This window comes from Rhineura floridana, chromosome 19 (assembly GCF_030035675.1).
Source record: "Rhineura floridana isolate rRhiFlo1 chromosome 19, rRhiFlo1.hap2, whole genome shotgun sequence".
NCBI lineage: Eukaryota > Metazoa > Chordata > Lepidosauria > Squamata > Rhineuridae > Rhineura > Rhineura floridana.
The window spans coordinates 18764180-18785523 of record NC_084498.1 but is presented as its reverse complement, the minus strand read 5'-3'; the positions used below and the strand labels follow the sequence as shown (position 1 = coordinate 18785523).

The 21344-nt window shown below is 47.0% G+C and overlaps 1 protein-coding gene across 15 annotated transcripts in view; it reads right to left on the bottom strand.

Moving 5' to 3' along the window:
- Positions 1-649: 649 nt before the first annotated feature.
- ARVCF (ARVCF delta catenin family member) overlaps positions 650-21344 on the bottom strand; it is a 576381-nt gene continuing 555686 nt past the window's right edge. For 14 of the 15 annotated variants that reach the window (XM_061603426.1, XM_061603419.1, XM_061603418.1 and 11 more), the window contains 2 exons: positions 16380-16493; positions 650-10157 (listed from right to left, as the gene is read on the bottom strand). In XM_061603426.1, coding sequence (XP_061459410.1) covers positions 16392-16493 — 102 coding nt within the window. In that variant the 3' untranslated portion in view covers positions 650-10157; positions 16380-16391. The remainder of the gene's footprint in view (positions 10158-16379; positions 16494-21344) is intronic. The other variant, XM_061603430.1, reaches the window with a different exon arrangement.

Sequence of the window (21344 nt, the reverse complement as noted above, 5' to 3'; positions counted from 1 at the left end):
CATCATTCACACTTCTCTGTATTTTGCAAAGCTTCAGCCAAGTACAGTAGGGCCCCGCTTTACAGCGCTTCGCTTGACAGCGTTCCACTAATACAGCGGTTGTCAATTGTAGGAAGGCCCCGCTTTACAGTGCTTGTTCCGCTTTTACGGTGTTTTTTTGCCGCCGGGTGCCATTTTGGTCAATGTAAGTCAATGGGATCCGCTTTACAGCAGTTTTCGCTTTACAGCGGGGGTCTGGAACGTAACCCGCTGTATGAGCGGGGCCCTACTGTAGTGTGTACAAAAAGGCATACACTGGGGCTAAAGTGTGCATATAATGGTGGGGGGGGGGAACAGACCAAAATGCATTATATGAGAGGAAATTGCTTTGCAAAAAAAAAAGTATCCAGTAGGCAATATTGCATATAAAATGTGTATATTAGAAGAAATGTGGACGAAAATGCGGATGAATTTTACCGACAAATGGCATGGAAATGTGAAGAACTGAACTTAAACTGGGGCAAATGAGAAACAGAGAGAAGCCAAAATGGGCAGAGCTGCCCATCCCTAGATAGGAGTATCATGTAGTCCAACAGGAGGCCTTTTCCCACCTCGCATTGCAGACCAGGATTTCACACAGATGAAAGCCAAATAATCAAGACGACAGGAGTTCGTTCCAGGCATTGTTTATTGAAAACACACCAAATGGTTAACCTACACACCTGGTTTCAACAAGCATTCTACTTGTCTGTGTTACGGAAAGTTCCTAGTATAGCAATACATTCGGGTTACGTTAGACATTGGTTCTGTGAAAGCATAATCCTTCCACCCCTCCCTTTCTTTAGTCTTAAAACCAAACCGGTCTGTTTATAGTACAGTGTAAATACAATGCAAAAGAACTCCCCCACCACCACCACCCTCCCCAAGTCTAAAACCATAGCGATCATGTTGAGGAAAATTACAGAAGCACACATTGGTTTTAACTTTTTTTTAAAACAAAAGATTCCTTTTTTTTTTTTTTAGGGTTTGGGTTATTTCCTTCCTGCCCCGCAACGAGAAAATTTTAAGGCACATGATTGTTACAAGCACATTGGCTACTCATTCACCAGGAGGTTGCATCAGTCAAGAGTGGCTTTGTTCTGCCTGCTGCTGGATATGCGGGGTCCGCTCGCTATTTTGTTATCTTACACCTGCTTCAAATGTGGGACTATCCCCAGCTCTCCACTCATCCTTAAACCACCCCTCATCTTATGTTTCAAAAGACACGAGAGCCCAAACTGCTGGGTGGCACCTTAAGAGACAATTTGCTGGGGGTTTATTGTGGCATGAGGTGGATTGTGATGGTGGTACCTACATTGGGACATAGCTGAGGCACACTGCTAAGGCCCAACGCATGCACACAGACACACAAATGTGCTCATCGCTTCACAACTCACTGTATGTATCATGTGGGGATGTGCTAGAATTCCACCCAATTCAGATTTGGTCCCAAATTTTCCATTAATTAGCTTCTTCACTATTGTTGCAGATCAGATTTTTATGTTGTGATTTCCCGCAGCTATTTTCAGAAATGGTTTTTAAAAAACCTGCATCTAAAATAGTGATATTAATATCGATATTTGTATCAATATTTCCTTCAATGTATCAGTATTTCCTTGAATTTATCAACATTTCCCTTCAAAACATCTCCTTCAAAAATATCGATATTAATATCACTATTTTTTCCGAGAGGAGAGGGAAACAGATTGATGTAAGCAGTGGCTAGTGGACAAAGAACGAACTCAAATTGATACCAGCCTGTTAGGTCAATGGAATGGTTTCGAACCAGCACCAGCCAATGGATCCCATCCTTAGCATCATAGCACCTGGTTTGTAAACGTAGCTCAGGGGCAGCCAACGTGACACACTCCAGGTCTTGTAGATTACACTGAGCCGTGCTGGCTGGGGTTGATGGGAGTTGGAGTCCAACAACATCTGGAGGACACAAGGCTAGGAAAGGCTGTTCTTGCACAGGAAAACACATCTGAACATATCCAGAACATAACTTAATACACCAGAGTTCCAACCTGTCTAAATGTGGAAGTGGCTTACGCGTGTTAGCAGCATGTATTAGCGCATGACCGGGGGGGGGGAATGTGGGGATCACCCTACAGCAGTATTGATTATATTCCCTGTTATTGAGGAGTGTCACCCACAATAGATCAGAGTCAGGGAAAGAAGCACTGCCCTCAGTCTGATTACTTTGGGATGACGCTATGCGAGGACATGGAATTGTCATAAAGCCAATTCAGAGTGAGGACAAATGTTTCCTGCCCTCACTGTGAAGCCTTTTTTTAAAAAAAGATGCCCACCAGCAACTGGGACACAATTTCCTTCAATGCAAGAAACAAGCTGTAGCAACAACAACAAAAGGTGAAGGGGGGGGGAAGAGTTTCATGGAACCTTTCTTTCCCTTCCCAACCCACTTTCAAGCCAAATGTTGAACGTTACCTTGGGGTCATATCTAGCACTGATCATCTTCAAGATACATTTATATGATATTTACGGATACCTCGTCTCTTGAAATCATAAGACTTCATTCCATCACCACTATTTCACTCAAACTATCTTGGAAACATATACCTGGCCACTGATTTCCAAGGTATAATTGGCCAAAAATACCTTCAAAACATGGAGGGCATCATCTGCCCAAATAGAGCAGGTTGGCCACATGGGAGCACACACACCCAAAACAGGTACCAGCAGAAGACAATGAAACTATCATGATTCATCCCAGCCTGTCCTGCACAGGTATTATTCCAATACTCCTGCCATCTCTTTGGCATCTAAGATCTGCCTGAAACTGCCAGAGGGGGCTAAGGAGTGACAAAGGGGGATATTCAGCATCCGAGTGGTCTCAGAGCTGTGGGTAAGCTTTGATGGAATGAGATGAAAAGACTCTGCCTGGCATCAACGAGTAGCTCATATCCCATCAGCACACGGCACTGCGGAAGGGACGTAGCTCAGTGGTCGAACACGTGCCTTTGCATGCAAAAGGTCCCCGGTTCAATCCCTGGCATCTCCAGGTGGGGCTGGGGGAGACTCCCTGCCTGAAACCCTAGAGAGCTGCTGCCATTCAGTGTAGACAATACTGAGCTAGATGGACCTATGGTCTGACTCGGTATACGGCAGCTTCCTATCTTCCTATCTGATCTCTCTGACCACTGTGGATTGTGCCACCCTTTAAAACAAGGATGGGAAACCAGTGGCCCTCCAGATGCTGTTGGATTCCAACTCCCATCAGCCCCAGCCAGCATAGCCAATGGTCAGGGATGATGGGAGCTGTAGCGAACAACATCTGGAGGGCTAGTGGTTCCTCCCCTCTCAATCATTGGTTGAAAGCAGTATCCCACAAACCCCATCCATCACTGAGAGAACAAGGATGGTGGCTCAGAACGATAGAGTGGATTGGCTTAATCTGGAGATTTGGCACAATAAATATAAGCCCGACCTGTCTCTAAAGACTGATGGTCAGCAGAACAAGAGCACCACACTGCCAAGTCTGAGCCATGATAGTTAAGAGCCTAAGAAGAGCCTTGCTGGATTAGACCAAAGATCTGAAGAACACAAGAAGTGCACCTCTGGATCTGGCCATTGGCCCAACTGGTCCACCATCCTCTTCTCACAGTGGCCAACTGGGTATCTACAGGAGGCCCAAAAGAAGGACTCAAGTGCAACAGCACTCTCCACACCTGCAATTCCCAGCAATTGTCATTCAGAGGCATATCTATCTAGTCCAGGAGTGTAAGTTACAGGAAGCTAGATTTCGACGGAATACTGTACCAGGAAAAACTTCCTGTTAGAGCGGTATAACAATGGAACCAATAACTTAGGGAGATGGTGGGCTCTTCATCACTGGAGGCATTCAAGAGGCAGCTAGACAGCCACCTGTTGGGTATGCTTTAAGTTGGATTCTTGCATTCAGCTGGGGGTTGGACTTGATGGCCTTATAGGCCCCTTCCAACATTACTATTCTATGATTCATATATTAGGGGAACATGTATATACAGATGCATATATTAGTGAAATTAGTGCAGGAGTGGGGAACTTTTTTGGTCTGGCAGGCCAAATCTTTATTTTCCTCCCACCCTGTGGGCCCTTTGACAGGTAGGTGGGACCACCCACCTGTCAGTCACCAGGTGTCATATTGACATTGGGTGATTGACATGTGGGTAGCACCACCCACCTGTCAAAGTTGGCCCACACTGGGGTGGGGTGAGGAGTTTGTGACCAAGCAGGATTGAGCTCCTTGTACATCAGCTGATGCGTGGGGAATTCAATCCTGCTTTGTACAGGGATGGGCTGCATGAGCAGTCAATCCAGCTGTGTCTCTACCTGCCCCATGCTTGATGTCACACGGGTGTGGGACAGGTGGACTTTTTTTTAAAAAAAAAAAACCCAACAACCTCATGGGCCACATGGGGAGGCCCTGTGGGCCAAATCTGGCCCATGGGCTGGAAATCCCTCCCCCTCCACTGTATTAGGGGAAATTGCTTGCAAAACGTTGAGAGGCCAACAACATCTGGAGGGCCCGAAGTTGGAAAGGCTGCTCTGCACTCTCATCCTGTGTGTTTGTGATCCCTGCTTGGTGGGAGGGGAGACTTCCCCAACAGAAATAAGAGGTACAGAGTGCTCCTGAACATGGAGGCTCCATTTTGAGCAACCAGATGCCAGCAGGTGGGTTCTGATGAACCAGTGACATTCTCAGTGGAAGGGTTACTGAAAAGGGTCATTCTTTTCTCTCTCTCTTTTTTGGTTATTGCTCACGGAAAGGTACATCGGAGCCAATGGAGAATGGTGGTTCCAAGGTCAGTGGGACAGTAAATGTGCTCTAGATTTCAGTCCAAACTTTTGTGGAACTGTCCAAGATGCTGAAACCTATTCCCAAAAGTAGGTTCAGCACCTTGGACAGCTCACTGAAAGTTCAGGGGGTTACTAGGAGTGGCATACTAGCAGTGCTGGTTAAGATGCCTGCAACTGACCTATTTAACACCTACTTATTGCTACACACAAGCAGGAAAGTTGTCACTGGATTGAACACGGGAAGAGCAGCCACCTAGACAGTCCCGGTGCACAACGCCTATATTTTATCTTCCACCGCTTTTATGTCTCACACACGAGTATTGGGGGGGGGGTCCACGACAAGAAGCTTTGGCGGACCAACAAGACAGACAGAAACAAGCTGTTACAAGCGCTGCGAACGTGCAAGGGGGTAGTGAGAGGGTTAAAAGCAGAGCAAGTGATCCTAGCAGCTAGTTTGGTCCCTGGAGAGAGAAGCCAGCCCCGAGCTACAGACAAATCCTTTTGGAGCATTGGCCGACTCATCAAATGCCCTTCCCTTTGGGTCCTTATAGAGGTGGCTGGCCTGATGTGATTGTTAAGTGCAGTAGAGGCCGGTGCCTACTGAGACTGGTAGGGCGGAAGGCAGGGAGGCAGACAGTAGGTAGAGCCAGAGCCAATGGCAGGTGGTTGTAAGTAAGGAGGCAGGTAGGTAGGGGGATGGCTGAGGACAGACTGTGCATGGTGGGGCAGTGATGCATTCGCACTAATGGACCAGCCACCACCAGTGGTCTAGTGGCAAATTCAGAAGTGCAGGGTCCCTTCATGACAGCCACAGCCACACCCCTTTGAAGACTACACAACCTTCTAAGATTAGAGAATAATCTGGCCAGGTGTGAATATAGCTTTCTGCTTCTCTATCCTTGTTAGTGCCTTCTCCCACAACAACATACATCCCTAGGAGCTAAGAAGCATGAAAAGGTGATTGACTTCTCACTGACTTCTCAGTGATTGACTCACCTTTCACCCTGATTGGCTCCAATCGGCAGGAAGAAACAAGGAAGCAAATTAGAAGACTCTTCTCAGTGGCTAACACACTCCCCTTTCATGCTGCTTGGCTCATAGGATGCTAGAGATGTAGGAACCTTGCTGGGACCTGGCTTCTATAAACGTAAGGGGTCTAAGGCCCCCTGAGACCCTGGACGACTACACTCCTGGCCACCGCTGGCTAAGTGTCTGCTCCAGATTACAACATCAGTGGCATCTTTGCGCAGAGTGTTTTGGATCTGGCCTCGCTTCGAAGTTAAGGCACTTAAAAACACCACGCACGATACAACTTCCCAACGGGTTTCAAATGAGCTAAACGGTCATCACTTCACCGGGGGAATTTGGTTAAATGTATTGGTCTTACGGGCACGATTGAGTTGGGTTTCCAGACAAGCCTGTAGAGGGGTCCCTCACTCACAGGCGGAATGAACATCTTGCATACTGAAAGTCCCAGGTTGGATCTCCAGCAGCTCGAGCTGAAGGATCTTGGCTAGCAGGACTAGGCAACACCCTCACCGGAAACCCTGCAGAGCCGCTGGCAACCAGAGGATTCCCACCGCTCAGCCCCCCAAAAGGTGATCCCCCACCAGGTTTCCAATCTAATGCCCACAAAGGCTCACAGGTTTTATGAGTGTTTAATGCAAGCTGGCAGGAATGAGTCCCAGAAATGGGGAAAAGATAGTCCTCTGGGACCTGAGAGAATGTCTGCCCACTGCCGCTTCCTCCTTTTTCAAAATCAGCTTCTGGGGAAGGAGGTACTAGTGGCTTGCAGGAGGGAGGTTAGTACCAGCTACAAGCTGGGTGAACCTCTCCTTGATCATGCCTGCAGTCATAAGTGAGCGCCTCTGCCTGAATCATGCATACATACGAAGCTGCCTTATACTGTCAGATCATTTGGGCCATCTAACCCAGTATTGTCCACACTGACTGGCAGCAGCTCTCTAGGGTTTCATGTAGGGAGTGTCTCCTAGCCCTAGCTGGAGATGCTGGGGATTGAACCTGGGACCTTCTGCGTTCAAGGCAGATGCTCTACCACTGAACTATACAGGGACAACACAGGGATAGGCTCGCCACTGCCCTGACTCTATCTAAGCGGCTTCCTATGCTAGCTCTGTCACCGTTCCAAGAATTATGCCATTAATCCTCAAACCCCTTGCGGAAGTGAAATGCCCCAGGGCCCTTGAGAAGGATTCAAGCTGCCTAGGCAAGATATGGGCAACCTGCATTTTTAGAGAGAGGGGAAAACCAATAGCCAGATGCGGCAGCCTCAATCAGTTACACAGACCAATGAGGTCTCCAGATTGAGCAGAAGAATGAAGCCTTCCCTCTGGTCAATGCAAACTGAGCTCTGCCTTCTTCCCCTTTAAGAGCATCCACCCATTAGACACACAGCCCTGAGGAAGCCTGCTGTGTAAGTGTGCCCACCCTCTAAGCCATCACTCACTTCTGTGTTCCATGTGGCTCTGTTGCCGGCAATTCCCCCCCCCTTGCCATTTCCTCCAACCTCTATTAACCTCCCAGGGGAAATTAGACCTCAGATTGGGTGTCACTCTCTACTTCAAAGTATTAGAAGACCTGTGAGATCTTTGGAATGGTCCGCAGCAGGAAAGAGTAGTCACATGTTCATCAGAAATACCAGTGAAAAGATGCGGGAGATTTCCCCTCCCCCCCAGGGGCATTTTTACTTCCAGCCTTTTGGTAAATAACAAGAAGGACCAAAACACAGATTGAAGCCAGGGTGGTTGAGACTACAGAGCATAACACTATAGAGAACTATAGAAAACTACTGAGCAGACTCAATTAGTTACAACTTGCAGACAAGCATTTTTTTAAAACAAACAAACCCCTTTGTATACAAAAAAAGTACTACACACGATTCTTAAAGATGGTATAAAAATGTACAGCCCAGTTAAAAGGGTCTTCACCTATCAAGAGTAGAAGTATGAAAAGAGCACCATTGTTAGAGCGAGAAGGATTTTGAGCCTGTTTCAACTCTTTCCTGTTTAGATCATGGGAGGCAAAGAGATGCCCAGTTAGAATCCAAATAGATCCACTTGCCCCCGGTTCTTTGGCCAATGAGAGATCTTTGGCCAGCGTTGGCCTCCCTCCTATAGGTCACTGCAATCTGACTTTGCTACCAAATGCTCTGCTTCCTTAAAAAGACTCAGAGATAATCCCAGTTGCATGACTGTGATGGGATGGGGGGGTGGAGTGGGTATATGCTTGTGTCTGCACCATTCAAATTGCCAAATACCTTCTGGCATCTGTCTTTTTTCCCTGAAACATTACAAAATGCTTTCCTGCTACAAACATTACATACATGGTTTTGGCAACCTATTTTCTGCACAATATATAGATATATATTTATATATGCAATTCATGTCAAATTTTATTTTCTTTATATTCCAGAAGATACAAAGCTTTTGATGCTTGTTTTTTTGTCTTTTTGTCTTTTTTAATGGATTTTTATTTTATTTTTATTTTTTTACAAAAACGTTAGATGTTTAACTAATACAGTAATTTTTTTGTTTTATTTTACTCTCATCCCACCCCACCCCACCTTCATTTTAAATTACAAAGGAAACAGCAGGCACTGAGATCCCCAAAATTAAATTTGCTGGATTAAAAAAAAAAGTGCTTTCCAATCACATTGTTTAAGTGAATATGGCAACCAACTAATTTTAGCAACGACAGAGAGAGAGAGAGAGAGAGAGAGAGAGAGAGAGAGAGAGAGAGAGAGAGAGAGAGAGAGAGAGAGAAGGCAGATTAAGTGGAATTAGAAACTTAAATTGCAATCCCATACCTTCTTCCCACGAGTAAGACACATAGAACTTAATGGGACTTACTTGTCAACATACGTGTATAGTATTGCATTGTTAGAAGTTCTGTTTTCATCTTCTGTCTGCAACAGACCAAACCTCCAAGAAATTAATGTAGTTAAAGCACAACGTATCACTGTATACAGTGATATACAGGGATAACGTTATATGCACCAGTAGCAAACATCTCACCCAAGACCCATAATGAGAGAGATCTTCGATAAGGCTTTGCACATAAATAAGGTGTCATCATTCCTCAAGTGTACAAACCTAATTAATTACAGACTAAACTATCCACACCTGGGTGGCTTAAAACGTATTATACTTCCCTGTGAAGCACTCTGTTAATAAGCCTAGCCAAAATCACACATGAGATCCAGCAATGGGCAATGATGATTAATATATATATTTTTTTACCAGCAAAAAATAAAACAGACACGTGAAGTTTCAGATGCATTCAAAGTACATCTTGCTCCCAAGAAAGATTCCACCTTTTTCAAAAGTCTTAAATACTATCGGGGGGGGGAACCCCTCACAATGCTGACATTATGTTGCCATCAACCCAACATCAACAGGTTGAAAATAAAGGACTCATCAGCAACAACAAAAAGTCATCCATATTTGGGGAGGGGTGTTTTTTGAGGGCAGCAAAATCTCAAAGGAACTGTTTATATGTTTGGAAGTATAAAGAGAGGGTCCTTACAGAAGTCAAAAGGCAGATGAACAGAACACTAATGATAATATAGAGAGCACAGTGTGACAGCATTTACTTCAAAAGCAAATTATACAGCCCACGTCAGTTTCAGCTTCCATCTTTCCAAGCCAAGCAACCAAGACTTTTCCCCTCCACTCTTTCGCCTGTCATCCAAATCCATCAAACACAACTCAACACTTCCGCATTTCCCATGGACCAAAGAATAAAAACCTCAACAGCAGGCCACCAAAAAAAGAGTTGTTTTTTTAAAAAAAATCGCAGTTCAAAAAGAAAAAAGTGCTAGTTCTTTTTATGACTATACCTAAGATACGCTCCAGACATACGGTAGTTTTCTTTCACGTGTGAATTCTTTTCTTCTTCTTAATCTTCTGACCCATCTCATGACCTTCATCTCTTAAACTTGGCACCACCCATGTAGACGTGAGCTAATAAGGACCGAATCTGTCCGACGTAACCTTGCCTTAAAAAAAAAAAACCCACTTCCTTCTGCAGGAAAGTGAGAGAGCAAGGGAGATGTTGGGTGGGAGTGTGATTGGTTCTTAAAAAGAGGAACGATCCCTGATGTAAGGCATGCTGCTCCAGGATTGGCTGATGGTCTGCAACCCTGCCACAGCCTGACTGGTTCCGACGCAAGCACTAAGGCCTTCCAAATCTGAACGGCAATGATGGTTAGTTAATGAGATCCTGTTTGTTGATTCTTCTTCTTTTTTTAGTCGAGGAAAAATAATAATAATAATAACAATAATGATAATAATAAAACAAGCGACTGGACTTTAGCCCTGAAAGAGAAGAGCAACAGTTGATTAATAGAGATAATGGGATGAGGAGGCGCCATTAACTCCTGAAAGGTTTCATCCTAAGAGCTGTCAAAATTAGGGATGTTGAGTTCACACAGGGGTATTGGCACCAGGGCCTTCCAACTGGGGAAAGTGTCTGCATTTTTTTCATTTCCTTCCTAGCCCATCACATCTCTAAGGAGGCTGCGGCAGAGGAAAAGATGGGTCTATTTTATTTTATTTTTTTAGTGTTTGATTGGAACGCTTGAAAGTCTCAGTCCCTCTTGGGGTGAACTGGAAGGCAATCACCCATCTTTAATCAGAAGGGAGAAAGTTCTTCTAAGGGGGAAAAACTCTGCTACAGGGTAAGCTACATAGTAGGAGCCAAACTGCAAAACTCTTAAATAACACCCTTTTGGCTCTGAAACAAGACCTCTTTTTAGAGCAGCACTGGGGAACCCTTGGCCCTCCAGTTACCACTGGACTTAATTCCCATCAGTCCCAGCCAACACAGTCAATGGTTAGAGACGATGGGAGCTGTAGTCTAACATTCTCTTCCTTCTTGGAGAGAAAACAGGAGAAGCAGCCTTATGAAAAGAAGTAGCACACAGAGAGGATTATGGGGACTACCGGCGTCTTTTTAGACTAAACCTCTACAAGACCCTGACAGGAACCAGCAAACATACACATAACAAAACCCCACTGATGGAGCAGATTGCAGGATCCAGAGCTTGGAAAATTCATTAAAAAAGGAAACTAGTTCCCGTTCAAGTCCAACCTGTCAAAAAAAAAAAAAAAGTAATTCCAATTCACGTTCATCCCTTTACAAAATGAACTAATTCGGTTCACATTCATTTCATAGTTCACATTCATTTCACAGTCCAAATGACCCTCAGCAATTTCCCCCCAGCATTCAGAATGGTACGAGCCTCTGCGCCAAAGGATAAAATATACTTCAGAAGACTAAGAAAACATCAGAACACACCCAGGATTCTTTGGGGGAAGCCATGACTGTGTACAGTGGAATAATAGTGGTATAAATGTATGGTGTGGATGTGGTCTCACATAAGCTGGGTCTGGAACCCACTGGCATCTGGCTCTGCTGTGACCTGAGTTGGGTACATTTGAATGCCTGAACGGCACACCTGTGCATACAGTTAGGCTTTCAGTAGGGTGTCCTTCTTGACAGAGGACAGTCCTCTATTTGAAGGGGTTGTCTGTCTGAAGGGCTGACTGGTCCAAGTCCAGTTTAAAGATTTTAAAAACCCTGTTGTACAAGGGAGAAGAGCCTGTCCACAGTTCATGCAGCTCACCATCTCTTACTCTAGGGTGAGATGGATTGTATTTCTATTTCAGTTAGAGTAATTCTTTGTACAGATGCTGTCTATATACATAGAAATATAGGCACATTTCACGCTAATCTGTGCAAGCAGCCACTCCTGGAAGGGTGGAGCCAACTGCCACAATGCTGCCCACTGCAGCATCCCATTGCATTCATCGTAGATGTTTCTTGAACAGGGGTGCAGTTGTCCGGGGTCTCGGGGCAGGCCTTACTCTTTTGGAAGCAGGGTCTCTATGTCTCCAGCATCCGATGAGCCAATCAGCATGGAAGGGGAATGTGTTAGCCACTGAGAAGAGTCTTCTAACATGCTTCCTTGTCCTTTTCTGTTGGTTGGAGCCAAACAGAGGGAAAGGAGGTGAGTCAGCCATTGAGAAGACTCTTCTCAGTAGCTAACACTCTCCCCTTTCATCCTGATTGGCTCCTATGGGCATTTGTAGTTGTGGGAGAAGGCATCAACAAGGATCTCATTCTCAGACCAGCAGCAAAAAAGGGGGGAGGGGCATGGCTGTGACTATCATGAAGGGACCCTGCAGTTCTGAATTTGCCACTACACTACTGTACTGGAACAGGGCTTCGGCCCATGTCGACTGAGACACTGGAGACAGGAAAACCCAAGCTGTGCTGTCATCACAGCTGCTAACATGGTTTCATTACTCAACGGCCAGGGGCAGCAAGGTTCACACTGCCGCACCCAGCAGCGTATCTGAGAAACAGCAATGAACTCTAAGATGGAAACCCCAAGGACTGCATTCAGCTAAGTCTTACTCAGAGTAGATCCATTGAAATTAATGGTCGCTAGGCTGGTAAGTGGGGCTGCCCAATGGGACTGTGCGTCACCGGTCCTGAATGTACTGCACTGGCTGCCAGTGAGCTACCAAGCCCAATTCAAGGTGTCAGTCCTAGCATATAAAGCCCTAAATGGCTTGGAACCCAAGTATCTAAAAGAGCGCCTTCCCCAGTTTCAACTTTTCGGTGTTGCTGTCACCGAGGACTGCCTGGTTGGCGCTGACCCGTGACAGGGTCTTTTCAGGGGTGACTCCCCATTTGTGGAATGCTCTCCCTGGTAAGGTGTGTCTGTCTCCCTCACTACTGACGTTCAGGAGGAAGATGAAAACATTCCTGTTTATCCACACATTCCATGGCTGAAAGGGACTGTTCCTGGCGATCACTGGATGAAAGAATGTTTTTAAATATTCTAAAACTGTTTTTAGAATGTGTTTCTTCTTGTTGCTGTTAAATTGTTTTGTTATGCTTGCCACCTTGGGCTCCTACAGGAGGAAGGGCAAGACACAAATTTAAATAACAACAACAACGAACCTAAGTTACTTATGTCTGTTAATGGCTAGCATTAACGTAGGACTAGCATTGAAACCCACCCCAAATTGGGTGTGGTAAGAGCAACTCAAACAGAAATCAACATGGAAGAAGAAAATAAGCAGGCAGGTGAGAAAACAATCCGAAAAGGTTGTGCTTGCAGCAAGAAACTGAGCTGTTGCTCTATGGTTGGATTGGCCAATCCCCAGATGAGGCAGGTGCTCATTGGTGAGTGAGGAGGCTGACTCAGTTCCTTGGGTTACCCCTGTTGGCAGCACTCTCCTTACTCAGTGGGATTGGCAAGTCTCCTGACTCTGTAGAGAAGGGATATGGCTCAGCAGTAGAGCACACACTTTGTTTGCAGAACGTCTCCAATCCGTGGGATTTCCAGGTAAAAAAAGGATCAGGGATAGGCAGGGTCTCTGCTTGGGACTCTAGAGTGTTTTTAAATTGCTGTTTAAAAATGTGTTTTTAAATCTGTATATTTGTTTTTAATGTTTGTAATTGTTGTAAACTACCCAGAGAGCTTCGGCTATGGGGCGGTATACAAATGCAATAAATAAATAAATGTTAGACAGAGTAAACCTTTTCAGACCTGAGACCCCTGTTTAGCCCAGTCATTCATTAAGGGACCCACTTCTTCATTTTTCAAAATCATCTATTTGAATGGTGATGGTGGTAGTGCTGCTGTTGCAATTCACCTTTGGTCAGGCTGAGACCCAGGTGAGAGTCCTAGCCCACTTGCTGAAGACCAACAGAATAAATGGCAGTGGGCTGGGTGGATACACAATGCTGCCTGATATAAGGGAGATTCCTGCATTCAAATTTCAGTGGGTAGGGCGGTTGAGCCCATGGTCTTCCTGAAATTCAAGCAGCAGTGCCCTGCTTGGAGCAGCTCCTTCTCCTCACTATCAACTGTTATGTAGCACTATGGTGGAATTTATGCAGACAGATTCTGCAATCTAGCTGTTACAGCATCCGGGTTGCATCCATTGCACACCGGGTGTGTTGACCCCTGCAATTTCCCCAAATGTGGGAAACTCGACGACATAATTTGTGGTATGCATCCGGGTGATGTAAAAGCATTTTGCCCAGATTGCAGAATCTGCTGGCAGAAATTCCGTCACAGTGCTACATAACTATTGAGGGTGAGGAGGAGCTAACAGATTGATGCCAAGGGCCCCCCTCCTGTCACCTCCTGATATCTGGGCTATGTGCATTCAGCACTTGCCACTGTCACAGGGTGCATGGGTGAGTGAGAACGGGCATTGGGGTTGACCTCATGATGGCTTTTTAATTTAGGTTTGGACCAGCAAGCAGCACAGTGTCCACGCTGGGCAGGTGTGCAAGGTAACAACCAAATGGTGACCATATCTGTTTCCCAGGGGAGAACATCCAACTGATCTCCATTGCCTTGAATTAAGCTGGCCATGGGTGCGATACCTTCAGGTTCAAATTTGGCCCAGGAGGCTCTTTTCCCTAAATCACAGCCCTCTGCCCAACACCTGACGTCCTGTCCCACATCTGAGCCTTAAGGTATGCTCCTGATTTTCCAAACTGGCAAGGGAAAGCAGGTGTAGGCTCTTCCATCCATCTACACAGGGAACTTGTTTGTGCAGCTAATGCTTGCAGAAAGCACACCAAAGCCTGAGGCATGTTCAAGCACTGCACATGGCTTGTCGCAAGCCCTGTGTGATGCTTTGAAGTCCTAACTTTGGGACTACAAAGCACTCCACCACCTGACACTGTTGTGGCATTAGGTGATTGACAGGAGGGTGTCCCTGACCACCTGTCAAATTTGGCCCACGAAACTAGGATCTGGCCTGCAGAGCCACCCCTGTATTAAACCACAAAGCAAGATTATTGCATTATTTGCATGGTTTATCATTCTTGTGATCGGAAGGCAAAGCTAGCCAATGCTTTAGAACAGAGGTGGGGAATAGCATCTAGTCAGTGAGTCAGATCCTCACCCCCTGCAGGCCAAGTCAGAGGTGTAGTGGTTAAGGTGTTGGACTACGACCTGGGAGACCAGGGTTCGAATCCCCACACAGCCATGAAGCTCACTGGGTGACCTTGGGCCAGTCACTGCCTCTCAGCCTCATGAAAACGCTATTCATAGGCTCGCCATAAGTCGGAATTGACTTGAAGGCAGTACAGTTGCATTGAGATCAGGTGAACTGTTTTTGCACAGCGCTATGCGTGAAAGCCTCAGCAATCAGCTGATCGTTGGCACATGCAAAGTGATGCGCATAGCCGATTGGCAGTACCTGACACCCCCTGTGGGCCAGCCTCACCTTTACCTGCCCCATACTTGATGTCACGGATGATGCCAGCTATAGGGCAGATGGGCATGGCTTGGACAAAACAGCCTCATGGGCCAAATAGGGAGGCTTGGTGGGTCTAATGAGTGCCTGTGGGCCAGAGATTCCACAACACATCTTTAGGAAAAATAAAAATAAGGCCAGTGGCATAGAAGCAGTTTTCAGCTTGTCACGTCTACTCTGGGTGGGAGAAAGAAGGCCACTGATAAATAATGGATGCCCCCACTCCCCATGGCAGGGGCAAAAGTCTGATAAGCAGGACTCCCAGAATTTTGGCTAGGGATGCTAAGGGTTTCCTGTTCTGCACACAGAAATACATTTTCTAAGCTGAAAAATCATTGTTTGAGCTGTTCTGGGGCCACCGGTCCCCTCTCAGACTTGCAGTAGTGGGTGGTGTGGCAGATTCTTCAGGACACTGAAAATGGAAATGGACTGCCTTCAAGTCGATCCCAACTTATGGTGACTATACGAATAGAGTTTTCATGGCAAGCGGTATTCAGAGGGGGTTTACCATTGCCTTCCTCTGAGGCTGAGAGGCAGTGACTGGCCCAAGGTCACCCAGTGAGCTTCATGTCTGTGTGGGGATTTGAACCCTGGTCTCCCAGGTCATAGTCCAACACTCTAACCACTTCTCAAAGTCAGGCAAAGGCTGCTCATAAAGGTGAACAAAACGGAGGACCGGAAGCATCTTGGCTCCACCTGTGGAATACTGATTCCCTTCTTTTCCAAGAAAATTTTAACAAAGGTTTTCCATTTCGAAAAGGGATGGTGGGGAGGTTTGTAGACCAGTCACTTAGCTTCACGTACGTGTCTTAACGGTTATGATTTACTCCACCAGCAGGGAGGAAAGGGGCATAGCTCAGTGGTAATCTACCTCCTATGCAGACGGTCCCAGGTTCAATCCACGGGATCTCCAGGTAGAATAGGAATGTCCCCTTCCTGAAGCCCTGGAGAGCTGCTGCCAGTCAGTGTGTACAATACTGAACTAGATGGACCAATGGTCTGACTCGCTATACACCAGCTTCCCATATTCCTATATCCCAGTGTTTTATGGCATTTGATCAAACAGTGATAAATGAAATTATATATATATATATTAAAGATGATACACACACAAAGCCATCTCCCCCCCTGTCTGCTTCTTCCTGCAAAAGAGCCCGGTAGGCAGAGAGAACACACAGCGATGCAAGATCATGCGCAAACAAGACAAGTTAATCACAGGCACCAATTACCATGAAAGAGACCTACCATGCATGCAAATTAGACCCAGGAGTCAACAGGCTGGGGTTTAGGGTCACGGGCATCCACCAGAGTCACCGAGGCCCTGTTACTCCTGTTAATGGTTTTCCTATTTGTGTCATTCTGCAGCAGACAGGGCGAGGCGTTAAAAAGGCAAAACAGAGCAGATTAATCAAACAGACAAACTCGCCAATTCAAAAGGCTCGCGAGGTAGCATTAGTGCAGGAAAGAGAGACCAAACAGGGAGAGACGGAATCGGCAAAAAAAAAAAAAAAAGCAGGCATCATGGCGAACTCCAGTAACAGTGACAGCGAGGGCCAAGCAGTCTGTGCCGGACACATCAGTGCTGTTGCGGCTCACGACAAGTGGCTCTCGCAGCAGCTCAGCCAATGGACTCCAAGCACTGGAAATCAACACCCATCTTGCCTTTTGGGGGTGGGGAGGTTGTATTGCAGGGGTGAGTAATCTGTTGTGCCTGCCCCCTCCAAAGTTGTTGACTACAACTCCCATCATCTCTGATCATTGGCCATGCTGGACAGAGATGACAGGAGCTGGAGTCCAGTATCTGGAGAATCGCAGCAGAAGTGACTCGCTGGTCCATCTCTGTGCACAGCTGCAATGGTAGCTTCCCTGCGGTGGGGTTGCGGTGAAGTGGCAAGGAGGTTAGTGTGGTGCAGATGTACCGGCAGTGTCAATCTGGTGCTCCCGCTAGGGTGCAAGCGCTGCGCTGACCTCCCCACTGCTTTGCCCCTCACAGTAAGTGGCAGAGCACCCACTTGGGAAGCTAGTGCTGCAGCTCCACCCCACTGGGCAAGCCGCTCCTGTGCTACAGGTTGCCCACCCATAATGCACTGCTTCATGTTCCCATCATGGCAGTTAGTGGCTTCCCTGTAAAGTTATCAAGAGTAACCTAGCCTAAACATATTACCTAGGATGGAGGGGGGCAAATGAACCTTTTTACAGCATCAGAGAATGGACAGGAAATAATGTGAACCTGGGAAAGCATTAGAAATCCTTGAGTCATGTTTTACTTTTTGAACTTAGGTCCCCAAAAGGCCTGAGTTTAAATGCGGATGGCCAGGTTTCCCTACACTCAACAGATAAGTGAGTTCCCAGTCTTCTTCCAATCACTCTGGCCATCCACGGAAGTGAAGGTTATCGATGGCTATCGCCACCATGGCTATGTTCTGCCTCTGCAGTCAGAGGCAGCCTGCTTCTGAATACCAGTTGCTGGAAACCACAGGAGGAGAGTGTGCTCTTGTGCTCAGTCCTGCTTGCGGGCTTCCCATAGGCTTTAGGTTGGCCACTGTGAGAACAGGATGCTGGACTAGACGGGCCATTGGCCTGATCCAGCAGGGCTCTTCTTCTGTTCTTATTCATGGTTATTTCACAGGAAACCTGGCTATTTAAACACACCCTGCTCAGCGGATGGTGCAATGCCTGCCATTTTGCCATTTTCAAAGTAAAGAGCTTAAGGTACCCCAGATCAAAAAGTAAAAGCATGCATTGGAACTGGGAGACAGCAAGGAAGCTGCCTTATCCAGCTTGCTTATATGATCCCAACTTGTCTTGCTAATGCAAATGGAATTTCACATCTTGGCCAAACGCCTGTTGAAGAACATGAAATGAAACTTGCTGATTAGCGAGCGGCAGAAAGCCCTCACCCGCCACCCTGGACCAGCTCGCTCATTGACATTTTGGGGTCAAGAATGGCTTCCTTCGAGAAAAAAACAGAGACTTGCCAGCAGGTCAATGCCTTCTTAACACAAGGCACCTAGCAACCAACCACCTGCACGGCAAACGTGAACCAGCTGCATTGGTAAAGGTTCCAGCTCGGGTACATACCCAGCCAAAGATGGAACAATGGTTTATGTCTTTCATCTTCCACAAAAGACAGAGATGTTTCAGGCCTTCAAGCATCTGGATGTGAGTCAAAGGAATAACACAGGGGAATACTCTCACAGGGCCATGGAGCCATGTGCAATGTGGCTCTCAGCATGACTGAAGACCACATGATGCCATGCCAGAGAGATCATGTACTGACAGACCATGGTTAGCTGTAACACACAAATGCAAGTGCGGGCCCACAGCTGGACTTTGGCAGAAGGACACTGTGAGGGCCAAACGATGTAAGATGCCAGGGATACTCCACTGAGAAGCTTCAAGGGGTCTAGAGTTTGGCTCAATGTTAACGGTTTCACTGGAGCCAAAACCATTTCATGACTGATCTCACTTTGCAGCAATTCGGGTTAAATTTTGGTTCCTTTTTTCCTTCTTTTTTTCCTCCATCATTTCTACCAGAGGTTTAGACTGCAATTCTGTACACACTCACCCGCAAGCAAGTCCCACTGAATTCAAAGGGTTGCATCCAATGCAGCGCTAAGTTAAAGCCACTTAGTGGTAGGCTTGTTCCGCTGGCCAATTGTTTTGCGCCAGCGGAACGCTGTTGCGCAAGAGAATGCACAAGCAGGCGGCTGGTAGCTTTGTTGTGCAATAGATGGCTCAATCTGTTGCACAACACATTTCCACTAGTGCAAGTGTTGTGTTGGTTTCCTCTGTTGCGCAACGTTCAAACTCACCCGTCCGCTAGTGCAGGAGCTCGTGCGGTAGCAGACACAGAATGCTGGATACAGACCCAAAGGTAGTCCTGCATAGGATTGTGCCGCTCAAATTGCATCTCATAGCTCCCTTTCCTTGTCCTGCCTTGTACAACCCACAGAGCCATAAGGCTCTCACCTCGCAACAGAATAAATCCTTGCCAGCCTGCTCCCAACTGATATAAAAAGGCAGTAGCAAACACACAGCTTGGGGTGGGGGTAGACTAAAAAGCCATGCTACTGTTAATGGTGAGCCCCACCTCTAAGAAACGGTTGAAGAACTACTCCTTCCCCTGGAGAAACTTGGTAAAATGGTAACCTCCTCCAATTACTCCACCCACAAATAGGTTGAGAATGAGAGGCCATTTGTGTACAGGTCTAGTCCTGACTTCAGGCTTGTTCTTCGGATCCTCCTGCCCCTTGGTTTGCCCTTTGGTTCTGACTTGCTCCTCAGCCCTGAGTGCTCACTTGGCCTCATGGCTTGTGGTTCCTGCAGTGGAGACAGTGGAGTCAGAGGGGCAGGGTTTTAAGGCTGAACTTTCACGGAGCTGTCCACAGTGCTGAACCTATTTGGAGAATAGGTTTCAGAACCTTGGACAGCTCCTTGAAAGTCTGGACAAAACCTGGTGCGGATTCACTGCCTCTCTGACATCAGAGCCACTACTCTCCACTGTTCTCAGGGGTTCCCAAGGGCCGGCTCACCTCAGGCTGCTGCCCACAATCCAGCCCTGATGCTGCCATCATTTGAGGACAACAGGTGGGAAAGCTCTACAAAAAGATTCTCTTGTCCCAGTGGAGGCTGGTCCATTAGGACAAGTGGGACACTGCCCCCCCAAGATCAGTCTGCTTTCAGCCAGCCCTCTCCACCTGCCTACCACCTTGTTTACAACCAGTCTAGGGGATGGGATTGACGGTCAGCCTCTTCCTCCTTAGTCTCAGTGTTGCTTTTGCAGAGCACAAGAGGGAGGAGGGTGGGGACAAAGGCAGAATCAATTGGCTCTTCCAGGCATGGGCTCTGGCTCCACCTACTATTGGCCTCCCTGCCTTCCGCCCTATTAGTCCTACAGTGCACCAGTCTCCATTTTCTCCTTCCCTGGGTGTCATTCCTCCTGCCGTAAAAGACAGGTGCAATTTGCAAGCAGCTCACCGGCACCAAAATGTGATGGCTATTATGTCCCGTTAAGTGCCTTTCCCCAACCAAGTAGGGGCTTAGGAGAGAGGCGCAGTCAGACCAAATGGGCTTCAACAGTGGCTTCCATGTGGCAAGGCCAAGCTCTAAGGATCACCGAGGCCTTGTTATCCAGGCCCTGCTATAAGTCTCATGCACCAATAGCGCTGCCCAGCAGAATGCCATCTGGCAAAAGCAGAGCAGCGGGTAAAGAGGTCAGTGAGCCTTGCGATCACGCCCCCACCTTGAAACTCGAGAGCACAGCTAAACAAAGCACCCGGCTTATCAGATTTGCTGCTGGGAGTGTGATAGGAAGGAGGAGGAATTATCCTAACGAGGCAGGCAAATGGGAAAAAACCAAAAAAATATCTGACGGCATTGCTGAGTTGAAGCAATCCTTGCAAGCTGAAGGCAAAGGGTTGTCTCCAGTGCTAGTCTTACTCAGAGGAGACCCACTGAAATGAATGGACATGGACACACGTGTGCGTTTATGTTTGCTGATGGCTATGCTCTGCCTCCACTGTCAGAGGCAGCCTGCTTCTGAATACCAGTTGCTGGAAACCGCATGAGGGGAGAGTGCTCTTGCACTCAGATTCTTCTTGCAGGCTTCCCATAGGCATCTGCTTGGCCACTGTGAGCACAGGATACTGAACTAGATGGGCCACCGGTCTGATCCAGCAGGTCTCTTTTTATGTTCAGCCTAATCTGCCTTCCCAGCCGTCCAAGTGACTGACATGGGACTGCCATGTGTCGTGGATGCCATGCAGTTATTCCTTACGTTGAAGGCAGAGGCATCTCCAAGACTTCTCCACACCTTGACTGTGCTTCAGATGCACAATCAAGAATGCGGGGAGTCTGCCCTTCAGATGTGCCCTAAATCACTGGCTTAGCCAGGAATCAATATTTTCCAGATCCGTCACTCGTATGAGGAGAGCGTGCTCAGCTGGATTACAAATATATCTGAGCACACCCAACTTTGCACAGACACTTGCACACATCCGAGCTCTCACCATGGGAATCACAAGGGAGCAAGGGAGGTGCTTGCAGTGACTATTCTCAGACAAAACCTCCTGTACAGCTACAGGCTTTAGGGTTGGGGTTGGTTTCTAGATGGAGGAGCCGAAAGCAACGGAAGACAGGACACAACAAAAGCCTCATATACAAAGGACTGTTAGATCTGGGGTAGGGAACTTCAGGCCCAGCAGCGGA